The sequence below is a fragment of the Caloenas nicobarica genome, chromosome 14 (assembly GCF_036013445.1).
Source record: "Caloenas nicobarica isolate bCalNic1 chromosome 14, bCalNic1.hap1, whole genome shotgun sequence".
In the NCBI taxonomy this organism is placed as follows: domain Eukaryota; kingdom Metazoa; phylum Chordata; class Aves; order Columbiformes; family Columbidae; genus Caloenas; species Caloenas nicobarica.
In genome coordinates this window covers 4,269,917-4,294,700 of record NC_088258.1, presented here as the reverse complement: position 1 = coordinate 4,294,700, position 24,784 = coordinate 4,269,917, and the positions used below count along the sequence as shown (strand labels likewise).

Below are 24,784 nucleotides of genomic sequence, written 5' to 3'. Positions count from 1 at the left end.
CTCTGTTTTTCTGGTTTTTTTGTGAATTAGCGTATTGTAAGCACCCATTGTGCCGTTTTCCTAAAGGAAGGAAAACAAACTATTATTCACATCCACCGATTTGCAAGGTTTGTTTTCTATAATTTAATTCTTCTCCATAGTTTCTTGGCCTAAAGAGGCACATCAAAGCGGCTGTGTTTTCTGCAAAACAGTTTTTACAGGGGAAAATAAATGCAGTGTTTCAGCTTCCCATGTCTCAGCAGAAAGTTTGTCAGGATGTTTACCACTCATCCACAGTTGGTACAGCCCTTCTGGAATTCCAATGCTTAAGCAATCCTTAATTCTCAAATATATCCCATCCTTATTTTAATCATGCTGTGAAGTAAATCCTGGGGGAAGCCAGAGATGGTAATTCCTGAGACTCTGGAAGGTCAGAGCCCTCTGAACTCTTCCTTTTCAGATTTCAGGGGAGAAGGAAAAAACCATTTCTCAAGCTGATTTACAGCAGCACCCTGATAAAAATCACATCTGGGCTATTTTTTCTACTAAATCACAGCTCTTACTAGACAAGCCACATTTAAAAAACCTGTAATTTTTCTGCAACCGTAAAACAGGATAAAATATCCGTTTTGTTTAGCCCTGAGCATGTAATCTTAGTGAGATCAGATTATAAATACTATAGCCGTCAAATGCGATATGGTCTTATCAGGAGTTAGTCTGTTGTTTCTTACTATTTTTCATTATTCTTTGTATAATTCTGCTGTGAAAGTTTGCATATTGGCTCTTCACAAAGGAAGCTTTTTTGCTAGTCAGGATATTTGCTATAATCGATACCATCTCATTAACTAGCCGATTTTTCTTCCCATATGGTAGGTATCGCCTGGCTGGCCTCCCTGGAGAATACCAGTATAAGAACATCACCAGTGCAGAAATTAACTACTGCTTAGTGAAAGACCTGATCATTTGGACCCAGTATGAAATCCAGGTGGCATCTTACAATGGAGCTGGGCTGGGAGCATTCAGCAGACCTGTGACAGAGTACACTTTGCAGGGAGGTGAGCAAATTGGACCAATATATCCTTTATAGTTACAGTTTATAGCACAGTTTCCTGAGAAAGACATGCACTCTCTGATAGTCCCACCTACCAACTTGTAAAATGAAGGGTCAATTCAGTCAAATTTGATAGCTTGGGGTAGGAAACACCTTCAAATTTCAAATTCCTAAGTAGAAACAAGACTCCACTGCTATCTCTATTGTAGAAAAAGCTGCGAGTAAATTCAAAAATTATCTATTTTTTTTGACCCTTACGTTTTGACATGTTACCATACTTGCAGATTGGAGTCAGCCATGGTAAGAGAAATAAAGAGAAATGCTGAAGAGATCTGGGGTCCTGTGGGATGAATTTATAGGACGTGTGACAGGCAAGGGCTGAGGTTACTCTGCCAGGAGAGTCAGAAAGAATATGGCAGGGAATTGGGTTTATTGTGGTCAAGATATGCAATAAGCCACATATGCAATACAGGAGACAAAAGCTGAGTAAACCAGCTGCATTAGTTCTGATAATCACAGAATACCTTGCTTTAGAAATATGGAATAAATTGAAAGGGAACTGTAGGAAGAGAAATACAGCCTGTGGAGAAAGTGTGTTTTGAGACATTTCAGGAATGGTGCAGACATTTGCAAAAAGGAAGATAAAATTATCTTTAAAGCCCTTGATTTTTATGCTACAGCTCCTCCACGCCTTTCTGGTAAGTGCTTTAAGAAGAGTATAAATTACATCAACAAAAGGATATGTAATTACTTTTTACAGCCAGTGTAAGGCATGTTTACACCTCTAGATTGGTATAGAAACCCGTAGGATAATTGAGTACCAGGCCCTTAAAGCTTTCATATATTCCCATAATTGCAGGGTTGTGCTGGATTCTGAGCACTGGACAGTACATGGTCTCTACTTTATTGGTTTATTGGTCATAAAACAATTAAACTATTTTTAAAACTTGCAGTTTTACAGTATATCAGTTAATTTACAATCAGTGAAGAATATGTAGTTGTTTGTTAATTGTTACTGGGAGTATGTTATAACATGATTAGATACAGTTTCAGGTGTAGGGAGGTCTTTAAGAAAAGATTATTCATATGCAGCACTAATTAACCACAACAATTAAAAAAGGAAGCTATCCATATTTTGTCTTAGGGCATATAAAGTCCCACAATTTAGACGAGTCTAGACACACTCAGCCTCTTTCTGGAAGTATTTATAGCAGACCTTGAAACGTTTTTCCTTAAAGTCTTCTCCTTGCAGCCAGGATTAATGTTTTGCGTCCCACTAAAGACCAGATCTCTGCTGAGAATTGGTTTGCACACAGAATTTTAATCTCTTTTGTGAATATGCTTGTAATTCATTACTTTGTTTATTTGCACGTTTTAAGCTATCATAGCACCTTAACCTTCCATCTATTAAGACACAGGTTTGGATTTCACACTCTTTTTCTGAAACCCTGCAATTGACTCTAATTTCCCTTGTTATTATGTGCTGTTATTATCATCCTTTATTGATTGGCTGTCTGTTGTCATTTATAAGGATATAAATCCTCTGTTAGAAATTAAGTGTAGTTAGCCCTTCATTCATATTACTCAGCAAGTATTTAGGCTGCAGGACAACCTGCATTGGCCCGTTTGTCTTCATGTAGTTCTTAAGTGTTGAATGGTGGATAGATAAAGAAGAGAACCTGGATGTTTCCTATTTATTTTTTATCTGTATTTAATAATAGCAGTAGATAACTGCTTCACGGATGCTGCCATCTCCTAATGAATGCCTTGCTGGGTTTCTGTGCAAATCACTAAAGGCAGTCCGTCTGGTCTAAAAAGAGTTTGAAGATTTTATATGTTTACAGTTGAAAAGGGAGGCTGGTTGGTACTGGTATCATTTGAAACTGAATTATTATCAGGTCTCCCTATGTAGCGCGCCACTGTCCGAAACTCTGCTCCTTTGTCTTCCTTGTGGTTGCGAAATGTCAGGAAAAGCCAGTGGCCGTTTCTTGCTCTGGAATGGAATGTCCTTCCTAAACCAAACCAGCAGGAGTAAGAAAAAGCCATGTGTAAAACTACCTTGTAAATCATATTCTGATTTTAATATGAGCAGAGATAAATGTCAAAGACACACACTCCCATCCATCCCCCTCTCCTACTACCACCGCCGCCGCCTCTGTTCTGACATGCTTTAAATGATGTGAGCTATGCTGGCAAGAACCTGTCTGTCTGCAGATGAAAAATACCTGAAATACCTCATATTAATCAAGTGTGCGATGCAGTCAGAACCTGGCAGGAGATGAACACTGGGAGCTGCTCAGCCCATTGGCAGGAGCAGATCAGCCCATTGGCACCTTTGTCACAGGGAATATCAACCCACCATGTAAGCTGTGGATTTATACCGGAACCTGGTCCATTAATCCCTTATTAGTCCTCTGGCATTGCCTTGGCCACTGATCACTAATCAGCTACTCAAAGCTCTTTGAAAATCATCAACTTGATTGTAGCCAAACTCACAAGATGCTGGAAGATCTAAACTTGTAGAGAAACCGGCACATAATGTCAGTCAGATGAAATGTCAGAAAGACTTACTGGCAAAGCACTGAACATCCTAGCACTGGGGTCAGACAGTTTGACTGTCTCTAAATCTTGAAAGTCTTTTCAGAGTGATATTCAGCCTAATCCTTTGATGCTCAGTATATATAGATCTTTCTTCATCAGAGTTTCTCCAGCTGTTCCTTACTTTGATGTTACTTTTCACAGGGATTTGTGCCAGCCTTCTGCATAGGGCAATTTTTACTTATTTAAACAGTGTCCTGCAGGTCTTTTCACTGCCATATGAGAAAATGAAGTTTCCCAATACCTTTTCATATGAGAGTAGCTTTGCGAGGTGTGTAAACATCCTTCTGGATGGTGGCGATGTTATCTCTGCTCTGTAGCACTGGACGTGTTTACCTTTTCCTGCAGGCTGATTTAAGAAAGCAGAAGCTTCCATCTTTTACCCTGGGTCTGTCCCTTTTATCTCACTAGCACGAATGCTTCTGAACTTCTCTCTCTGTGGAATACTCCCATCTCTCCTTAGATTTAGGCAAGGCAAGATTTATAAGAGATACAGCTTTCGTTAGGCTCCTTGTATTGACATTAACCGACTTCTGTGCCGACTTTAGGTGCTATTTCTTACTTTTGATGCCTATCCCAAAAGCCAGTCTTATGTCCCGAAGTTCATAGATCTCAACACATAGTTTGATATTGTTTTATTTTCCCTTCTGTGCTGTGCATGGACACCTTGAAAGGGCAAGAAAATCTGAGCAAAAGGCCTTTCCTGAATAAAAGAGTGGAAGAGTCACCAGACTAAATGAGTCGTGATGGTGTGGAGTGAAGGATACAAGCACAATGTGTCTGTTCAGCCAGGTCCAAAGTCTTTTCTTTCTCAGACAGTAGAAAGTGAATTGGGGAAATTTATAAGGACTGAGACAGAAGAGCTGCAGAAAACCCAGCTGGCTGCAAAGTTCCTGCTCTGTGTAGGAAATAGTCTTGCAAAAGGATTCTCTGACTAAGAAGTGTCCTCTGCAACCATTCAGTTTCATCTCAGTGAAAAGAGATTTCCCTTGGTTTTCCCCTCAGGCTTTCTTGGCAAAACGATCCTCAAGACGCCCATTCCCTTCCTTTGGGGAACGTACCAACAGCCTTGAAGCATCCATGGCCATGTTTGGCCCAGCTGCTCCTGGGCAGAAGCCGGTTGGAGTTATAGCGGCTGGATTTTGTATCTCTAGGTTCTATCTCTGTTAGGCGTCATTTGCCATCTACTGCCTTTTTTTTTTTTTTTTTTTTTTTTTTTAATGATTTCACGAAGGTTGAGAACTCAGCAGTCGCCTCAGTGAGGCCCCCACACCCCAGGTCTTAATAAAGACCTATGGGGGATGTGCAGCTCAGCACCTCCAGCCAGTGCATGAAAGGAACAACAACCAAATCATCATTTAGAAGAAAAACCTGCAGTTCCCCAAGCCTGACTTACATGGAAGCTGCCGCCTCAGAGGTCGGGAGCTCTGGAGGAGTAGGAGACTTTTCTACAAGAAGATCTGTATTTAAGATCAGTAGTCTGGCTGTCAGAATCTCTGTGGGGTTTACATGTTATTTGCGCATAGCTAAAGACAGAGTAATTACATGTACACATGCTTACCCTTAATGCCTTCTCTCAATTATCTCGTCAGCCAAACCCTTTTAATGGCTTTTATCTAGAGTGCTTCCATGACCTTTTCTGCTTAGAATGCTGTGCGTGAACTTGCAGTCCCGGGGGCCGAGCTCTTAACAGATTTCCAGCCACGTGAACTTTATTGGGAAGAAAGTAACAGTTGGTTTTGTCTGACCAATTTGATCTGTAATTCCGAGATGACTCCCAAATGGGTCTCCTCTGTGGGACGGTTTAGAGATACATGCAAACATGAGGAAGAACAGGCTTAAAAACTGAGCATGTAAATGCTTGGGGATTACTCTTGAAACACCTATTTGACATTGGTGGTTTTTTTACTGCTTGACAACAAAAAACTTATATGAAGAGGATAGATATCGACCACTAAACTAGAAAATTCTTTATGTGGACAGTCACAGTCTCAGTAAGTTACTATCCACGATCTTGGAAGAGTATTTGAGTTTCGAAGTGACCAGAAGGTCAATTCTGATTTAGCTTCTGTCAAACTTTTTTTTTTTTTTAATGCAAAACTGTTCAGGTATCCAAGGAAGCCTTTAATATCAGGACATAAAAGGAGAACTTTATACTGGCACTTTGAAGTAAATTTCAGATTCTAATGCTAATATTTGACTGATTAAAAATATAACAACGTATTGTATTATGTCTTCTGCAGTATAATTAAGCTTATGAATATCAGGTGGATCACGTTCTTTCCATCTTTTAAATGCATCCATTGAGATGCAGATGTTGATTTTTCAATAAAGATGTCCAAAGAGGAATTGTGATATAAATCATTATTTCTAACATTCTGAAAGATTTATGTTTTCTGTTCGTTATTTTTACCATTTTTCTTTTTGTAGCAGGTACTTTTTGTGCTGCGATGGTTTATTCGTCTTTTAGGAAATTATCTCCTAATGAAAGAAAACTATTTCTCTTTTTGAAAAGAAAGAACTAATGCTTTTGGTTATCCACATTTCTAAAACTGTAGCAAACCTATCCTCCAGTGTTTGCCTGAGCTTTTTTGAGGACCGTAAGTGCTGCAAAGGAAAACTTGAAGCTTCCCGATGCAGGCTTTTTCCCCTCTCAAAAAAATATTACAATATTTTGAATTGTATCTAAAAGACTAATCAGACCCTTAGAAAAAAATCCTCGTGATACTGAAATCACTGGAAATTTGCTATTCATTGTACAGCAACCGTAGGATCCTCCACTAAAGAAGATAATGCTCACAGAAACGCAGCAGCAACGTGCGCGCTGATGTGTGTTTCAGGAAAATGATAAAGGCAGTGGGAGTGTCCTGCTGGGACTGGTTTTACTGGTGACTCTCAGGTCACCTGTATGTGTTTCTTAGGCTCTGGGAAAAACAGCCTCTTCCTACCGCTGCCAAAATTCTGCATTTCTTCAAATTTGGCCGTCAGTGGGAAGCGTATGGGTTATGTGTAGATTTTCTGTACGATAACTTTGTTGTAAAATCAGGCTAGCACATATAAATAAGAGTTGTAATATAGCAGTTCAACAGAAGGAAGAGGAATGAGTGGAGAATCGTAGAATTATAGAATACCAGGCTGGACGGGACCACAAGGGTCATCTGGTCCAATGTTTCATGGCAAAAGCACAGTCTAGACAAGGTGGCCCAGCAACCCCATCCAGCTGAATCTTAGAAGTGTCCAATGTTGGGAAAAAGAGATTAATCTATCAATGATATCCAGGTGACTTTCTGGCAGCAAACTAACTTGAACACTTCTCATACAATTTTATTCTGCAAAAACAAACTTCTGGCAGTTACAATATTTGCTTATGAAAATATGGAAGAAAGTAAGAATTTTGATTTTTAAGAAAATCTTATTCATGTTAACCATTAATTATACAAAGTATTGCATACAAAAGCAAATTGAAATGTCTCGTGGCTCTCATAATAATCAATTTCATCAAAGAATATGAATAAGAAAAAGTACATTTAGTAGCGGAATGTAGCCAAAGCAACTCATTACGACTAGAGTGACTTGAATATATATGAACATGAGACTGTATATCAGGATGATTTGGTGAATCTCTTAACTACAAAAACTTTATGATGTCTACAGATCATTAAGATAATATTATAACCTTCCAAAAGAATATGGGGAATTATGATACATGGCAGGAAGTAGGGCCCAGATTCTAATGAAAATTTAGAGTAGTATCAGATAAATTCTGGTTTTAGAACTCAATGATTATGCATAGTTCATAAATTCTGACATCAGGTTTTAAATTAGGGCAAGAAAATTCTGAGTAATATGCAGTTTCTGAGGTTAAAAAAAAAAATGTGCAGAGCTAAATTTTCAAGCCATGGCAGACATCAGGGAGTTTTAGTGACACGGGGCGTGAAAGTGGATGTTCTTGTCGTTTCAAACCTGACTTCTCTGAGCATTTCTCCTTTTTTCTCTGTTGGTGTTTCCAGGTTGTGGATGTCTTTGATAATTGTACACTGTCCTAGCTCTCTTGGCTGCAGTCTCACTGTAACTTGTACACCAGTTGAGAATAATTCCTCTTTATATCTCTTCCAAACAAATATAGCTTTTGGTAGAAAAAGGTGCATTTTTACATTTCTGATCTTAATGTCTCCATTTCTTCTCCATACAAAGACTCGTCTTCCAAAACTACTTTGAAGCTTTAAAAGTTTGTGACCTGTTTTAGAAAAGTATGGAGCAAACCACCATTTCTCAGTGGGAATTGCAGATACTTTTTAGAAGCGTAGGTCATTGGCCTTTGGTAAAAATTTTCGCTTGGAAGCAGAAGGAACAAAGCTTTTCCTGCTTCAAAACCACTTGTGGATAGTTCTTCTTTCGTAGAATACAAATGCACATGGCTGTCAATAGTAATATTTTTGAAGCTTTATTAAACTTATAGGAATCAAAGGGTGTTAGTCCATTTTTTATACTCAAATATCACTCTTCTTCTTAAACATGTTATAAGCTTGGCAATTTCAGAAAAATAGACCTGTCTCTTAGTATCCTTTCCTCTGAGAACTATAGAAATGACATCTTAGAGCAATAAGTTGAAGAAATAGCCTGGAAGGTTCTTAAAGAGACTTTCTATTAAATGGCAAAATATTTAGGTGTGATTTTTTTGTTCTTTGAAGGCAGCATGCCTTTATGTTCCTGGCTTTCTTTTGTATTGAGAAAACGTCTGTCTAATTAAATACTTGGCAGAAAATGTTTATGCAACTTTCAGTAGATTAGAGGGTGTATTGCCTCAGAATATATATAAGCAATTCAATATACGTGAATGAATATCATATCAAGATAAAACGAGAACACCTCCAATTCCCAAGAAAAATCTTTATTGCATGTGATATGACTGGTCCTAATTCTTTAAGCAGCAGTAAATAATAAACAGATGCTGTTGCCGGATTATAATTCACAATTAGAACCTTAATTGTGTGGACTCCATGTTTGCTTGTCTGATCTAGGGAATTGTGTGGTATGAGAAGACTCAAGAAATTTCTCTCTGAAACTGCTCACTCTCTGTGCAGTCATGGGTAATTGAAAGAGATGTGTTCACCTGTCATTACCTAGCTTCTGTCTCAAGTCTTTATGAGGAACTCATCTGTGGAATAATAAGCTACAGAAATCATTTTATCCCCTCCCCTGGAAGAATTTCCAATACAGAATGAAAAATTAACCCAATTACCCTTCTTTCCAAATCATTGCTGGTTACTGTTTCACAAGAAGTGCATCCTTCTCTCAAGGTTGTTATTACTTTGAGACTCACAAGTGGCACTGAGTAGCTTCTGTATTAATCTTCCTCTTTTGTCCTCTCATCCATCCTCCGCTGTTTTATTTTGTTTCCCTCTCTGTTGTCTGGGAGCAGTTCCTACGGCTCCACCGCAGAACGTGCAAGTCGAAGCCGTGAACTCCACAACCATCCAGTTCCTCTGGAACCCTCCACCCCAGCAGTTCATCAATGGTATTAACCAGGGATACAAGGTAAATAGAAACAAAATTTCTGTAACTTCAAATAACGTTTGCCGTAACAGTCCTAGTATATAACAATTAGAAATTGAATCGTTGCTCCTAAAATAAGAAGAAATTTTTGACGCTGAGGGTGGTGAGAGCCTGGCCCAGGTTGCCCAGAGAGGTGGTGGATGAACCATCCCTGGAGACATCCCAGGCCAGGCTGGACGGGGCTCTGAGCAACCTGAGCTGGTGCAGATGCCCCTGCTCATGGCAGGGGTGGGACCGGGTAAGCTTGGAAGGTCCCTTCAACTCAAACTGTTCTAATTCTGTAACATTTGCTAATTTATCTAAGGTGCGAAAAGGGAATACGTAATGGGCTAGAAGCCCTACTACCTTTGTCATTTACCTGGAGAATTTCCAAAGCCAAAAAGCAGCTTAGTGTCAAACAGTTTGGAAAGTCAACACAAGATATATGTCACTGTGCCACTTGCAAATCAACCTTTAGATTTCTATTTACTCTAATGTAAAATTCCCATTAATTTCATTAGGAGCCAAGACATCACACAAAATATTTGTCTTAACTTTCCCACTGTGGTGATTTGGGAGATACAACAACGTAAATTTTATTAGTCATGCTTGATGACTTAACGTTGAAAGTCCCTGTTGATGGGGCAACTGGCAGTAACTATTACCGTAGGCAGAGCAGAGGATGCTTCACAGAGCACTTGTTGGTACTTTGACCGGTGGAGTGTGTGCTAAGCAGGTAGCTGGAGTGGTTTATTTCTGTCTCTCAGGAAGGACTGCTTAATAGAAACTCCTTCAATAGTTCGGCTGTATGGGCGTAATAAGTGAAGGGTTTAAAAAAAAAATTCGTGGAAAGAACAGAGAGAAATCTTGTAGGAGTCACAGAGCAGGCAAAGGGCAGACAGGTTTCTTTTCTGAGCAGGGAGGAAGAAGGTTGGTTTAGGTGTTGGGTGAACTCGGAAGGACATGGCATTCACAAGACAAACTGTGAATTGAGGTGGGTTTTAGAAGTTTTGGAAGACTTGCTCCTTCCCTAAGAATTTCTCAAAGTGATTGAGAAACTGAGACAGAGGTATGCATGAGAGTTTTAGTATTTTTCCCATCTATGTATCTCTCATAAAAAACAGCGATGGTTTCAGAATCCCGCTGCTGAAGTGCCGTATACATGTAGGTGGATATGTCTGTTTTTCCCAGAGATAGAATGAGCTCTCAAGACGAGTGACTGACAGGGCTGCAGGAGTATAGTCTGAAACCTTCAATGCAGAAGTAGCACTTGGCTTCTCTTCAGACTCTAGAGAATAAAAGCACTTTTTGGGCTCAGTGGACTGCAGTGCACTATAATTTTCTGGTTCAAGTCCAAGCATGGTGAGCTCAGTCAGATTTGCGAAAGTCATATTTCAAATTTTTATTCTTTGTTTTATTCAGAGTTTCAGTCTAAAGAGCCTTAGTCTCACCACACAGCTACTTATAATTTATGTTTCGGTTTATTTTGCAATGGTATAAAATAACTAAAATTGTAATTTTTATCTGTTGGTGGTCAGTCAAAACTTTTGAAATTATCAAAATTTCTCTTTCCTTGTATTTCTTTGATGGCAGTGGATCGCAAGAGCTTTACCATTCCTATTTCTCATAGGGATTTTGAATTTCAGTACAAAGACTGTGTGAGAACATTTATGTCAGTTACTTCTATAGCATAGTTTTTTGTATGATTTATAAATTACTAGTAGTCAAAGCTAGGCCGTTGCTTTTCTTAAGGATTAAACCCGTTTTTTCCTTTAACTGATGGAATTGTTCACTTTTATTTTCTGCACGTTTCCTGAAGACTGTGCAATGAAATGTACTCAAAAAAAGACTTTAGTCATCCGAAGTTATAAATGCCAATTGTAATCCACAAAGGTGATTTAGAAACAAAAATAAAAGTTACTATTCTATCAACCATTTTCCATTTTTATCTTTTCTTCGAAATTTATTTGCATTTGAAGAAGTTGCAAAGTGCACATTTTCAAATATTAAATATTCCTAACAAAACTACTCTTATACTCTTATAAAACTACCTTATAGTCCTTTAACTGTGCTTTTTGATTATCAGAAACGATAGACATTGGCTAAATGTGTCAAATATGGCTCATTAATTTCAGGCATCTATTCATGTTTATGAGCCTGAATTAGTACAAGTAGCACGATTTACACAGATACTGAGTAAGGCCTAGAATTTTAACATGCTTATATAAGCCACACGGAAGGATTTTTGGACAAAATAAAAATTTCATAAGCACTTTAAAGCTTTAGACTCTTAAGCCATTAAGGTGATTTCAAAAATTGTTTTAAAATTTCAAAGTCATTTTCCAAAAATGAATTTTTTAGGTACCTACACATAAGGTACTCCACTCTAAAAAATATTGATCAGCCAGAAGATCCACTGAGATGCATGAAACCTGGAAGAACTGAGCACATCTGACAAGCGCGCTGTTTTAGATGCATGGAAATGTCTTCAGGACTCTTAACTTTTGGGCCCCAGGTGTTGAAAATTGTAGTAATCATCTTTACAACCATTTTCCATTCTTTCTGCATTTCCAGAACCGCTTGAATCATTCAAAGTGTGGATATCCCCAAACCACCGTAATATCTCAGCCTGTTCAATGCGATGCTGGGGGGCCTGTGGGAGGAGAAGGAGGATTTACCTCCCCCCGCCCCGGCTTTTTCTCTCCCCCTTATCCCACTAACCTCCCCAGCCAGTGCCATCATTAAAGGAACCGTAAAATAAGATAAAGCATTTATCTCAAAGTAGCATTGAAAGTACTTTTCTTCCTTCAGCATCCTTTCAGCAGCAGAGACTGTCCAGGCTGGTCAGAGCAGCCCAGAGAGAGACAAAAGACTCGTGTACTACAAATAATCATTGGCAATAATTTTGGCAGTGTTCGGTAGCAGACGTTGCGAATTGCGGTACCTCCACGGTATCAGTGTATCCCCCATCACTAGTGAGTATTATACACATCCCTGCAGTTATCATAGTAACAGTGTCGTATCCATCTGTTCATTGTCAGAGCTGACAGTAGTTTAACAGCATTGCTTGGTTTTGGGGGTTTTTTACAATTAGATTAAGATGGTTTTGGCAGCCAAACATACTTTGATTCGAAATAGACACAACTTCTAATGAGAGCTCATCCGTGTTTAAATTTTCTAGCTTCTAGCATGGCCAGCGGATGCTCCAGAGACTGTGACTGTGGTCACCATCGCTCCAGATTTCCATGGTGTTCATAGTGGCTGCATCACCAACCTGAAGAAATACACTGCCTACTATACATCGGTTCTGTGTTTCACCACGCCGGGCGATGGGCCACGAAGCACACCGCAGCTCCTGCGCACCCTGGAAGACAGTGAGTAGTCAGCGCTGGTAGAGAATCTCAGTGCTTGGGTTTTGTTTGGTTGGATGTAAAAGCCAGGATTTTCAAAACTGGGTGCTTAAAATTGGACCTCAGGTTCACAATCCGTTTGCAATCTCTTGTCAAGTTACTTTGCGTCAGACAGTGACCTCAGCCAGTTGTCTGTGTGTTCTTTTGGCCTGTGGCAACTGAAAGACGTTTGGTATTTTTTTCATTATGGAATAAACCTGGATGAATTTGTTTACGTTGGTCAGAAGCGGAAAGCTTCATAGTCTGGTTCAGCTAACACGCAACACATTGCTTATATCTATGAACCCTTACGCTCTTAAATCCATGTCCAGACATCCAAATAAATATGAATTGATCTTAGGAGCTGAGCACTGGAACTTCCTGCAGAGGTCAATGATTAACTTATGATTGTTTCCTTCTGTTATTCGATATATTGAACATGTCTTTATCTATATTGTATTGCAAGTGTTTGTATAAAAGAACCAGGATCATAACAATGCAGTAACTTTTATTTTGCAAAACTGGAGTCACATTCATAGGACAAAATAAGACGGGCTGGATAGTTCAGTGTATAAATTATTTCCTGCATCAGAAAATGGTTTGGCCTGTGTGGCCCCTTGGAAGTCTTCACTCAAGACATACTTGGAACTTGCAAGTCTAGCATGTGTCTGATGCAGATAACAATTAAATTGCAGCAGACCTCGTAGCTGTGTGTCCACAGTGATCTTGGCTCTGCCCAGCACTTCAATATCTTCCTGTCACAGAGCATCATAAAGACTGCTGCACACTTTCAGATCCAAATCAGAATAAAAATATGCCTAGTGCATCCATTAAGGTATTGTTTTTAGAAATACTACTTTGCCTTAAGAGAGATCTTTTAGGTTAGTCAACCTTCCCGTAAAAAAAATCTGATTAACATTTACAGAAGCGAGGCTTAAAGTGCTAATCAAATTTTTCATGAGATACTCTTGAAAGAACATGAAGAAAATTAAGTACTTTCCCATAGATTTTCTTTTTGTGGTTTGTGTCCTCCATATGCTAGACCTGTGCCCCAAAAGCAGATGGTAGACTTAAACCTTTGCTTGTTAGATGATCACAGAGACAGCGATTTAACTACCAGAAATCTATGTGAGCCATTAATATGAACTCATACATGCCTATCTGGGCTTAAAGCAAAAGGCGTGGAGGAAAGAGAAACATGTTATGTTCTTGTGTGTGGTATTAACCTTTTTGCCTGTTTTTCTGAGGAAATGAATTTTTGACAATGATGATTTGTAAATGTATTTGGCTGTCTGTCTCAGGTCCATCTTTCTCCCTCCAACAACATTTGAACCCTGTGGTTAGAAACCAAATATATGAGACTCCTAAGATTTTGCGAAAATGGATCAGCTGGGAAGAGACAGTTAATGTTTCTGCTGAAGGAAAGGCTGCAGAAATGAGCCTTAGAAATTTTGCGTCATGTGGGAGAAGGGGCACAGTCAAGGCATTGGGAGTATGTCCGGGAAAGGCTGGGATCCCATCCCATTTTAAACACAAGAAAATTCCACCATGAAACATAAAATGAGATAAAGCCAAATGTCTGTTTTGTAAAACATTTAAAACATGTCTTGGTGTATGCAGCTGTATGATACAAGGAGCCTCAGCAGTAGAAATGAGCAGGTTTCTTTTTTTTGGTCCTTCAGAATTACTCTCCTTGGTTTTCATGGTGACTGAGAAGTGCAGGATGGCATAATGCATCTTTGCAGGGAACTCATTGAATCTAAGTTGCTTCAGGATTTATGTGGTGGGAAAAAAGGTTCAAAAGGACTGTCATTCATGTTCTCAGGTGATAATTTTTCTGTCTGTATAGCAAAGTTAGGCAATCCTTTAGAAAAAAGCAGTGCAAACAGATCTGTTTGCTGATGAACCGCAGGTCAAATAAAATCTGACATCCAGTCAGAAGCGATGTGTCCTGGCTTGGAGTAACCTGCACCTGTTTTTCGTTATGACATTAAAATTGGACTGCAACTGCAGGACCTAATTGGAGTAAAGCTTTGTGAGTACGGGGTTTGCATGTCTGCAAAACATGGTCCCAAATAGGGCATAATTGCTGTGCTCTTGTTGGGTATTCCTGAGGTTGCTACCAGATCAGCAGTTCTTTCTGTAACGCTTTGACTACCAGATATCACAGAATGGATTTGGAAATTTTCCTCACTAGGACTGCAGAATTGCAAATGTGCTAGTGGCCGACCTACTGGCAGGCTTTTTTTTTTTTTTTTTTTTTCTTTTTTAAGCGTAGCTGGAGGGGAATGAGAAACTGGACTAAAGTGAAGAGGAAACAAAATATGAAATTGCAGACGAGAAATTGCCAACTGATGTCAGTGGAGCTGGAGGATACTCAGGCAGGGATCCAATGACAGAAGCACAGTGAATATAAAGTGAACAAAACCTCCTTTTTCCAGTACATCGATTGAAGACAGAACAGCAGTTGGATCAAAAATCAGTCAGGATGTCTTCCTTGAAGATTAAAATTGAGGGAGGATGGCATATTCTTGACAGTCATTCCATTTTATGCTCTTTCATTGTACACTAGGGAGCTGAAATTTTTAAGAGCTCTTGAGCTACATCATAAAAATCCTTTAAAAGTTTCGCACACTTGTATTCATTTTACAGAAGACAGTTGCCATTATGTTGGATGTTTTTAGAGTTGTTTTGAGAGAATCCATCGAAGCGGTGGTTCGATGACTCTATCCTTGCTTTGACCTTGCATAAGCAAAAGGCTCTTTCCAGGTGAGGGAGGTGCTGGTGGTGTTACTACAGACATAAAGTGTTACTACAGATGTAAGGCCAGATAAGCTACACACAGCAGCACGAGTCAACACCGCACGCCGTCAGTGAGAGAACACAGCAAACGCGATTGCTTCCCGGATTGCCGGCTTGATTGTTCTAATTAGATTAGATCGAGAAGAGATGCAGAGAACAAGTTGCGTGCAAGTCTCCTGCTGCCACTCTCTTTAGTTCTCTGCATGGTTAGGATGATGACTGGATAAAATAATTTATGTGGTGATATCCAGAGTGCTTCTTGACACCTTGTGTTCTCCCCTGCAGCTCTCACTGATGTTTCCAAGAGGCTTCCCTTGGCCCCAGCTCAGTGTTTTATTTCTTCAGCCCTAACCTTGCCACATGTATCAGATCAACAGTACGTGGGTTTCTCCTGTTAACAGATTTCCCTTTCTGTTTGCCAGAGCCAGGAGCGGTGGGACACCTGAGTTTCACTGAGATTCTGGACACATCTCTCAAGGTCAGCTGGCAAGAACCTGTAGAGAAAAATGGCATTATTACAGGCAAGTATCAGCTGCTATCTCTTTTTTTTTTTTTTTTTTTTTTTTTTTTTTTAAGCATGCATGGGGTGTAATGTATCATTGCAGTGCAAAAATGTTTGTGTAATAGAGCATTTAGGGAGAACTGGCTGCTGTGAGTGCTGTTTTCCTGGTCCCTCTTTTGGGTAATTGAAGTGTCAGCGTGGGCACGTTATAGAAAGTCCGGGTCCAATTACTGGCAGCTCATGATTGTGGTCACCGAAAAGGCAGTCTCTATTAGAAATCAGCTCCCCATGGAGTTTCTGGTGTTGTTAAATCCTCCGTGACCTCCACCTGTGTTACTAAATTTCTGAAACTTTGGGAAACTTTGCCCCAAATGTGGGGGGTTCCTACGTGGATTTACAGCTGCAAAATCTGGATTGGCATTTGCTAAGATTTGCAATCAAGACCAAGCCTGAAATCAGCGCTATAGTTCATCTGTGATCCAGTGGTCTGGCTGTGGACTGTGTGACAGAATTTGCATGTCATTATTTAATTTTGTATAAACTATCACAAGGGTTCAGAACTCTCTTGTTTCTCTTTGATGAGCTTGCCATTCGACAAGCTATTTATCTATTTACTGTATGGCAGTGTAGATACAACATCAGCAACTTCATTATTTTTCATAAAGAAAGCTATAAATAGTTGAGAAAAACTCCAGTTCTTATCAACAGAGGCAATATTGTTTTCAGATAGGAAACAATTACAGCTGCACAGGGTGGACATTCCATTTAACAAAGGCTTTCAGGGTTTTGAAATGCAAGCAAGCTCTGAAATTTTAAATTACTGCAGCTAAAAATCATAGTTGGAAAGGGAGAAGCTCCATTTCACATGGATCAAAGTATTTTTTGGGGAGCATTGACATTGAAATGTTTAATTTTTTTTACTGTATTATAATTTGTAAAAACAAAATACATTTTAGGAGTTGAAAATCAGACTTTCTAGCCCCTGAACGTTGTCGTGTTACGTCAGTTTAATTTTCTGAGGTGTTTTAACTTTGGCAGATCTAATTGTTTTGATAGGAGTTGTCAGTGTTTTCTCTGTATATCTATAACGTGCACCATTTGTACGTGTCTTCCGTGCTGTCTATAGTATCTGAGGGGTCCTTACACAGATTGTCTTATGCCTTTATACCATAGTAACCTTCCTGAAATATGCATTGATTTAAGTGGATGGAGAACAGAAACTAATGACTTCTGAAAGCAGAGCAGTATTGATTCAGTGAGGATGGCCAAAGCCTTCAAGCCCGAGTGCTTAAATTTAGGTACCTTAATCCAAGTCTAGCTATCTAAGCAAGATGATGTAATACTCATCCTTGTTAAGCAAGACTTAGCAGCACTATGCTCAGTGCTGCAGAATTGCTTCGCTAGAAACAAGCTGCTGCTTCCCAGAATGGGCAGAAACGCAGTGGAGTAAGATGATGGACCGTGTTATATTTGGGGCAAATTGTTTCAGAAAGGATTAACTCAAGAAGCTCTATTGCTCATGAAGAAACACCAGTGTAAAAATGCCCAGCAAAGTTTATAAGGAAAAAGAAATGTCCGTAACGATGCAAATTGCCTTTGGGCTAGAAGAAGAGACTAGCAAAATTCTTCATGCCCTGAGTACCTCAAAGGTTTCTGGAGGGCTGCTTGGAGATCTGAGTGCTTGGGGAGGCAATTATTCATAATTTATGCTCATTGATATCTTTACAGGACGTTCTTGTTCCATGCACCAGAGCTGGGAGGGGGAAAGCGCGGCGGGGGCTGCCCGGAGCCAGCCTGCTCTGGGAAATTGCCCATTACTCTTGCTGCGAATTTCAGTATCTTCCTCGTTCTCTCTGTAAACATTGATTTATGAGGGCCTGGATGCAGACGGACAGTTTGTGATTGGGTATACCGCTCACTTGTAGAGAATTTACTCCAGATCAACAGAAAATTATTTCTGAAACTCCTCTGGTCATTAGTTTCCGTTAGGCAGCATTTTGCAGGGAGGATGCGGTGCCAAAGCACACGGGGAGGCTCTGTGGCACCTTTTCCTATTCTCACACCGAAGCCAAAGGAAACACTCAACCCAGGCCGGCTGGACTCTCCCCCCCGCACATTTCTGGCAGTGATCGCGTCTGTAAAACAGCACATTTTTACCAACCACATGTCCTAAAGTTCTGTCCATCTGTCAGTCATTGTGGCTTAAGTGCTACTCGGGGGTACGGTGGATGTTGTTGCTTTCCTTCGGCATTTTTTCATCTATTTTTGTTATGGATGATTACATTTGGCTTTGTGTCTGCTCAGTATGTATGGATGTGTTTTCTGTTTGCATTTCTTTATATGACTAGAATTTAACTATACTTTCGGGACTGAAATATCCAACAGTAAATGCTGCCTCTGTGCCTTTTCTCCAATTTGCATGTGAACCTGGGATATTTTTCCTGGGGAATAACTTTTTTGCAGTAAATAAATACGTATGGACTATGTGCCTAATGGGTGGGAAAGCTGCATCTCATCCCTGTAGTCACAAGGGAGAAAACATAAAATGTTCAAAAAATAATCACCAACATTTGATGTATATCCAAAGCTTATATAGATGGGAGAGAAGATACCTCAATTGCTTAAGATTGCCTATTGCATGGTGGATGAAACTTTCTATTATTTGTAAGCAACAAATGGATAGGGAGAACATTAAAAGTCCCCTGCTTATCTTTTGGTTATTTATTGCTTGGAGCAACCCTTTTTAAATTTTTTTTTTTTTTTTTTTTTTTATTCGGAGGCGATACTCCCTGATTCCCCCTGCCAGCCCATGTGGAGGGTTCAAAGCAGGCGTAGCGGGGTCAGTCGCAGCTCCTGGGCAGACAGATGAGCCACGACGTGGCCCTTGCGCAGCCCCTGCTCCATCCACGGCTGCACATGGACCTTCTGCTGGCTGGGGACATGGCCGCTGGGTTTGTGTCCTCTGTTGGGAAGTGGGGAGATGCACAATTGCACCTTCCTTGGACTCCTCATTCTTCCACGTTGCCCCATCTGCAACAAACAGCACCCGTGGATTTTGAAAGAAAAGGGTGTTTAAGATGGTTGTTCTAACTCCTTCGTGCTGCTTCGCTGAGCAGCAAACAGAGTGGACAGTCATCCTCCACTGTTCTATTCACCCTCTATATTAATAAAGGCAATAAAGTCCTTAAATTTTGTCCAAATCTTCATACAGATTATAGTCTTGCCTGTGCTACATAAACTCTCATCGCTGGTAAATGATTCTCAAACCTTTTCATAGAACATCAAAATGCACCACAGCGTCTCTGAGATATTGGTAAATTACTGTCTTAATTCCCATTCAGACACACGCTTAAAACGGGTTCCAGATGCTCATTCAGGAGTTTTTCCCCTTCCTAGTGCATGGTAAGTCAAGTGGTTACGGTGTACCTCCGGTTGTTGAAGTATCACCTCTCTCTATCGCTGCTCCATCACCTGAAACAGAATTAGTGGCTATGTGACTACTCCAAGCCCATTTCCCTGCAAAATTAGGTTAATATGAATTTCTCTCACTGCTGGCACCGGAGGAACGATAACATCTCACACCTCTCAAACTCTTGCAGAAATATTTTGCCTCACCATGCCTTTAGTTCATGACATGATGTTTCCTTGTTGATTAATGCCGTAAGGTACTTGCTAAATCAATTTGTATCTGTTAATCAGCTTAACATGTTATTTTTCTAAAAAAAAAAAAGAAAAAGAGAAAAAAACCTCAAGCCCTCCAAATGGTCTGAATTCCTCATCTTAGATGATGGGAACAGGAACCCAGTAGGGAGTTTCTCTAGCCAGCTTGCCGCTTGCATAGTTCACTCAGTGGGGTTTCTTTCTGTTAGTCCTTTTCATTCACTTCCATTTCACAGGCATTCAAGAGCTATGTGTATTTCCCCCCCCCGCCCCGAGTCAAATCACAAAGAAAGCTGCAATCAAGCAAACTTTTCAGACACGCTCTCTCGGGGACTGGCACAGTGAGGTTCAAATGGGTTCAAACGAGAATAAAGTGGGACTGGGCAGGAGGAGGACAAGCAGATTTGGAGGTAAAATTGAGCAAATCAGACAGTAGAAAGTTTCAAAAGTTCTTGGAAGGTAAACGGTTATGAAAGCCATAAAAAGGGAAGCCTGGTTATGATAGAAGAATAATCTGGAGGTCAGGGTGAGTGCAGATTTGGACAATGCATTGGCTACACTATGGGTCTGAAAGAAAGGATAATGATTCACCCTGCTAAAGGATTTGTGTGAGGAACGAGCAGTGGGGAGTAGAGGTTTTACAGTTCCTAGAAGGTTCCCACAATGTTCCTGCCTGATTGTTATCGTCAAATTTGTGAGTATTTCTAGATATACAGCAGTGAAGGTTACTTCAGCCTGGAAAGGGAATAGCCCTACTAAGCACATATAGATTTTTTTTTAATTAGATATTCCAGCTGGTGAGAAGATTTTCCAGTATTTCTTCCTGTTTGCTTTGTAGAGTTTACAGAATGGAAGTCCACCCTTCTATGAGATTATCCCCAGCTTTTCTAGTCATTTCACAGCAAGCACTTTGTCATCATATTAAAAAGAGACACACTGTTGAGACTCCATGTCCTCCCCCATCTGTAATCCGATGGGCAGATTATACCCCATGGGGTACTGACATCAGTTGCTTATCAGTAACAAAAATATTAGAAAAATACTTGGGGATTTTAGCCAGTGTTTACTTCAACTTTGTTTTTCGGCTTATAAAGGTGACGAGAATGGAGTAGAGTAAGAAACAAGTCAAACCACCATTGACCACAGGCAAATCTTGCAGATGCAGGAATTTCCCGGTCGCTGGGCTATTGTATAACCGTTCTTTACAAGAAAAAGTAGACCCCCAGCTCTGCTCTGGCCCCCTGACTTGTGTGCAATTGTTCCTCAGGGTACCAGATCTCCTGGGAGGTGTACGGCAGGAATGAGTCTCGTCTTGCCCGCGCGCTGCCCAACACGACGCTGGAGTACAAGATCACGGGGCTGTCGTCTCTCACCACCTACACCATCGAGGTGGCAGCTGTGACCGCCAAAGGGAGCGGGTGGGTCACGTCCTCCACCATCTCCTCTGGCGTGCCCCCAGGTTGGTGAAACTGCGTGAAACAAATTAAAATGCGCTGGTTCTTCGTGTTTCTGTGTCCCGACGATCACAAATTACTTTGGTTTGGTAATGATAAAACCTGTTGGACTTGTAAAGCCTTGGAATTCTTTAGCACGTAATTTGAATTTAATTTTTAGAACAGATTAAAACGTTAACATGAACACACTCGCAATTTGACCTTAGCAGAAAGTTGAGGCTGTTTGATACACATACAAAAGAACCTGTAGGGATGGCAGAAGGAATGGGCAAAGTAATAAAGTGGATACAATACACAATCTCTTGACATTTACGAAGTAACATAAGAATGAAGCCAGAATCAATTTAAAAAGTGTTGCTTTGGGGGAAAAAATAGAGTCTGGATACTGTTAAAAGGGAAAGGCTTTTCCATTTATAAGTAGCACAGCTTTTGTCGCCTATGAGAGGACACTTGTACAATGAAACTAAAATCTTACTTACAAGATTTGGGAGTTGTAGTCTGAGAAGGATGTGGGAGCAGCTGGTCCTGTGCTGCATTGTCAGAGTTAACATTTGGGCACCTATGAATTTCGCTTTTTCGCACTTTGTTTTTAAAATTCTGCGCTGTCCCTCATCCAGTATAGAAAGCAAACTAAAAAGCCAATTCTTACCTCAAACAAGCAGTTTCAGTTAATTTATATGTTACACAAGTAGAATTTTCAACACAAGTTGAGCTGTTAGTTTACATCACTGAGGATAATCCAGTTTTTCCCCTTTCCAGTATTTTTTAACTTTTCTGTATGTCTTGAAGTATGTTTGCTTTTCTTTTCCCTGATCATAGGTAACTGTGACACGCTGTAGACTAGATCAATGCCGTGCTCCCTGTTGTTAGCTAGATAACAGCATTACCCGACTTGGTCAGGGTTAGTTTATCGATCATAGTTCCCACAAATGTGAAGTAAGAATCAAGAAATATTGTGTATTTGTGCCTACTTGAAATATATGCCAAAAAGCCACCCATTTTTTGCCTATTGCATTTGCACATAGTACAACCTTAGGAATGATTACTGATTATAATAATAATTTACATTACTTACCAATGCAGGTACTATTGGGAATTTATTCCAAACAATCTATATTTAATGTCTTTCCTGGGCTTGATTTTGTTGATAATTCAGATAATATTAAAAATGTAAACGTGGCTGTAAGCTTGACTGATGTGAAGCAAAGATCTGATTGGGGCTGCCGATTTTTCCTCATAGAAGGTCACCTTTATCTGCAGTATAAATTTTTTAAAAATCATCTACTTTGTTCAAGCATCAGAAATGCCCTCTAAAACCCATTTTTTATAGGTCAATATAAGAATCACAAAATCTTCCCCATACACTACGGCAGAATTTGAGTCTTTTTCTGTTCTTAATATATTAAAGTTGTATGTAGTCTAAAACGTAAGTAAAAAATGTTGTCATTTAATTCTGGAGCAACAGAAGCGCAGTGGAAATAGGTGACCTGGCAAGTGACTGGCAGATCTGGCGCTGGGAGGTGCCTTCCCCATTGAGCTGCCGTCCTTTGTTGTGCAACTTCTCCGAAATAGTAGCTGCAATGCTTTAGATGAACTCTTTCTTTTCTCTTATGATCTTTAAAAACACGGTGCATGCTCAGAGCAGCAAAAATAGTAACGTTGTATGTAATACTCTACCAAAAAGGAAGAATAAACACGGCTATTTGCCCTAATTGTTACCAGGGTATTTTATATGCTGAAACATTGAATGTCAGCCTGTGTTACTGGATGCTGGGTGAAGAGCGTTTCCACCTCTCATTTATATTCTTATTTCTTCAGAACTTCCAGGTGCTCCATCCAACCTGGTGATTTCCAACATCAGTCCTCGCTCTGCCACGCTTCAGTTCCGCCCCGGCTACGACGGCAAAACCTCCATCTCCAAGTGGATAGTCGAAGGCCAGGTATGTCCCCGACAAAAAGCTCCTAGTGAGGTTTCTGAATGGTTAAAAAGGGTCTGAATAGTGAATTGCCATTTGGATTACAGTTTTTGTTTAACTTTGGATAGAAGCTCTTTGGTAAATGGCCTGGTGGTGGCCGTTCAGGGTGTCCTGGAAAGGTTGGAGTGCGAGGGAGCTCGAGAGGCTTAGCTGAGACGTGTCTGTGTGATAGCCAGTGAGAAGACGGTCATATGAATGCTATAACTTCTGTTCATAGGAACGATATATATATATATGTGTGTGTATGTGCGAGAATACTTTAAATAACTTGTGTGAATTTTTTAAAGCAGCTTTGCTTATGTTCAGAAGAACACCAGATGCATCATAAGCAAAATATACAGCAGAGCTTAGGTCCATCCGTTTATTTAAAAAAGGGTTTGAAACCCGCGTTTAGGTTCTGTCAGGTGTATTTTTGAACCAGATGCAAACCTGGAATTATGATCTCATAGAGTCAGAAGAATAAGAAGAATTGCACTGAGCAGTGAAGAAACCATTATTCATGAGACTAAGTGTATTTTTCTATCTTGTAATGGAATATACTGAAGTTTCCTATCCAGGCCTCTAGATGTGAATAGGATGAATTCTGCTCTTCATCAGCTTTAAACAATATCCCTCTTTCTGCTGTCATTGCGCCTTGGAGGAGTTATATATTCCCCATTTGTTTTCCTGACAGATGAGTTTTGCTTCTTCCTTTCCACCCACAGATCTTTATAAATAATATAATCTGTTTTTAAGACCAAACGTTGGACTTCTTAAATCACCGTCAGCACTTAGACGTGTTGATACAATCACTTCACTTGGTAATGTGAGCAAGTTGGTACATTTTGTATCGCTTACATACGCATTATTGTATATTATGGAATTAAACACTGAAATCTTATGGCTTGGCACGTTTTGAGAAGTGATTTTGTGCTGGAGACCCAAACTGATATAGCTAAGAATTTGTTAATTCTTTCATTCAATGAGTTACAGAGTGGCGCTGAAATGAAATAAATTTGAATGCTTTAGAAATGCAATAATAATTACCACAAAGTTCATCTGCATCCTCAAAGAGCCCTAGGTACAAATAGCAGCTGAAGCGTTCTTGGCGTGCAGGGAGGGAACAGAGGATCTCTCTTGTTCGCAAACCTTCCTCAACGTCTTATGCGTTGCTAGCAAAGTCAAGGGCTTGCTGGTTCTGATAGATCCTGGATCCAGGAATATTTGCTCCGTTTGGGGAAGGAGCTGAAAACAGCTAATAGCTTGGGGTAAAATATGTTGTGGTTTACAAAGACCTCGTACGGCATGATCTCTCCTGGAAGGAGAAATGGGTTGATTTCCCACACAGATCTGTTCCCTCTGCACTGAACTTCTGCTATCGCTGGGTTCTTGACAAAGCATGACCAACAAATACACGCTACTGCCGTGCACTTCCTCTACATCCCTCTCGCTACAGCTGGGTGATGGCTTTGCATTGAACATCCCTTATATATTGGATCTTCTCTTCCATTTCTACTGGAAATATACCCTTTAATCTAAATGCTTGGGTCCTTAGAGACAAACTTCAGCTATTTCATATTCACACTCACAAAAACAAACTGCCACCAACATGTTTTTCTTCTTTGTTCCTTTATGTGGCACAATGCTTCCTTGATAAGGGCAGGTGTAGGAAATGTTTCAAGTATTCCATTTTGGCTAAGTGCCATTTTTGAAGTCTGATACTTCATGAACAATTTGGATGAAAAACACAGCTGGGAATTCCAGTTGATGTGAAAATTTGTACATCTGGCCTTGGCTTCTGCTTTTTGTGCTGGGATGTAAATTCGTGGGAGCTACTGTGGAACTAACTCTCAATTATG

General features: G+C 40.0%; 1 protein-coding gene across 3 annotated transcripts in view; it reads left to right on the top strand.

Annotated features, from left to right (window-relative positions):
* The window catches only part of SDK1 (sidekick cell adhesion molecule 1), a 387,985-nt gene that overhangs the window by 268,921 nt on the left and 94,280 nt on the right, over nucleotides 1-24,784 (top strand). For all 3 annotated transcript variants that reach the window (XM_065644569.1, XM_065644568.1, XM_065644570.1), the window contains exons 17-22: nucleotides 853-1,034; nucleotides 9,051-9,166; nucleotides 12,345-12,537; nucleotides 15,777-15,875; nucleotides 20,784-20,975; nucleotides 22,789-22,910. In XM_065644569.1, the coding sequence (XP_065500641.1) occupies nucleotides 853-1,034; nucleotides 9,051-9,166; nucleotides 12,345-12,537; nucleotides 15,777-15,875; nucleotides 20,784-20,975; nucleotides 22,789-22,910 (904 nt within the window). The remainder of the gene's footprint in view (nucleotides 1-852; nucleotides 1,035-9,050; nucleotides 9,167-12,344; nucleotides 12,538-15,776; nucleotides 15,876-20,783; nucleotides 20,976-22,788; nucleotides 22,911-24,784) is intronic.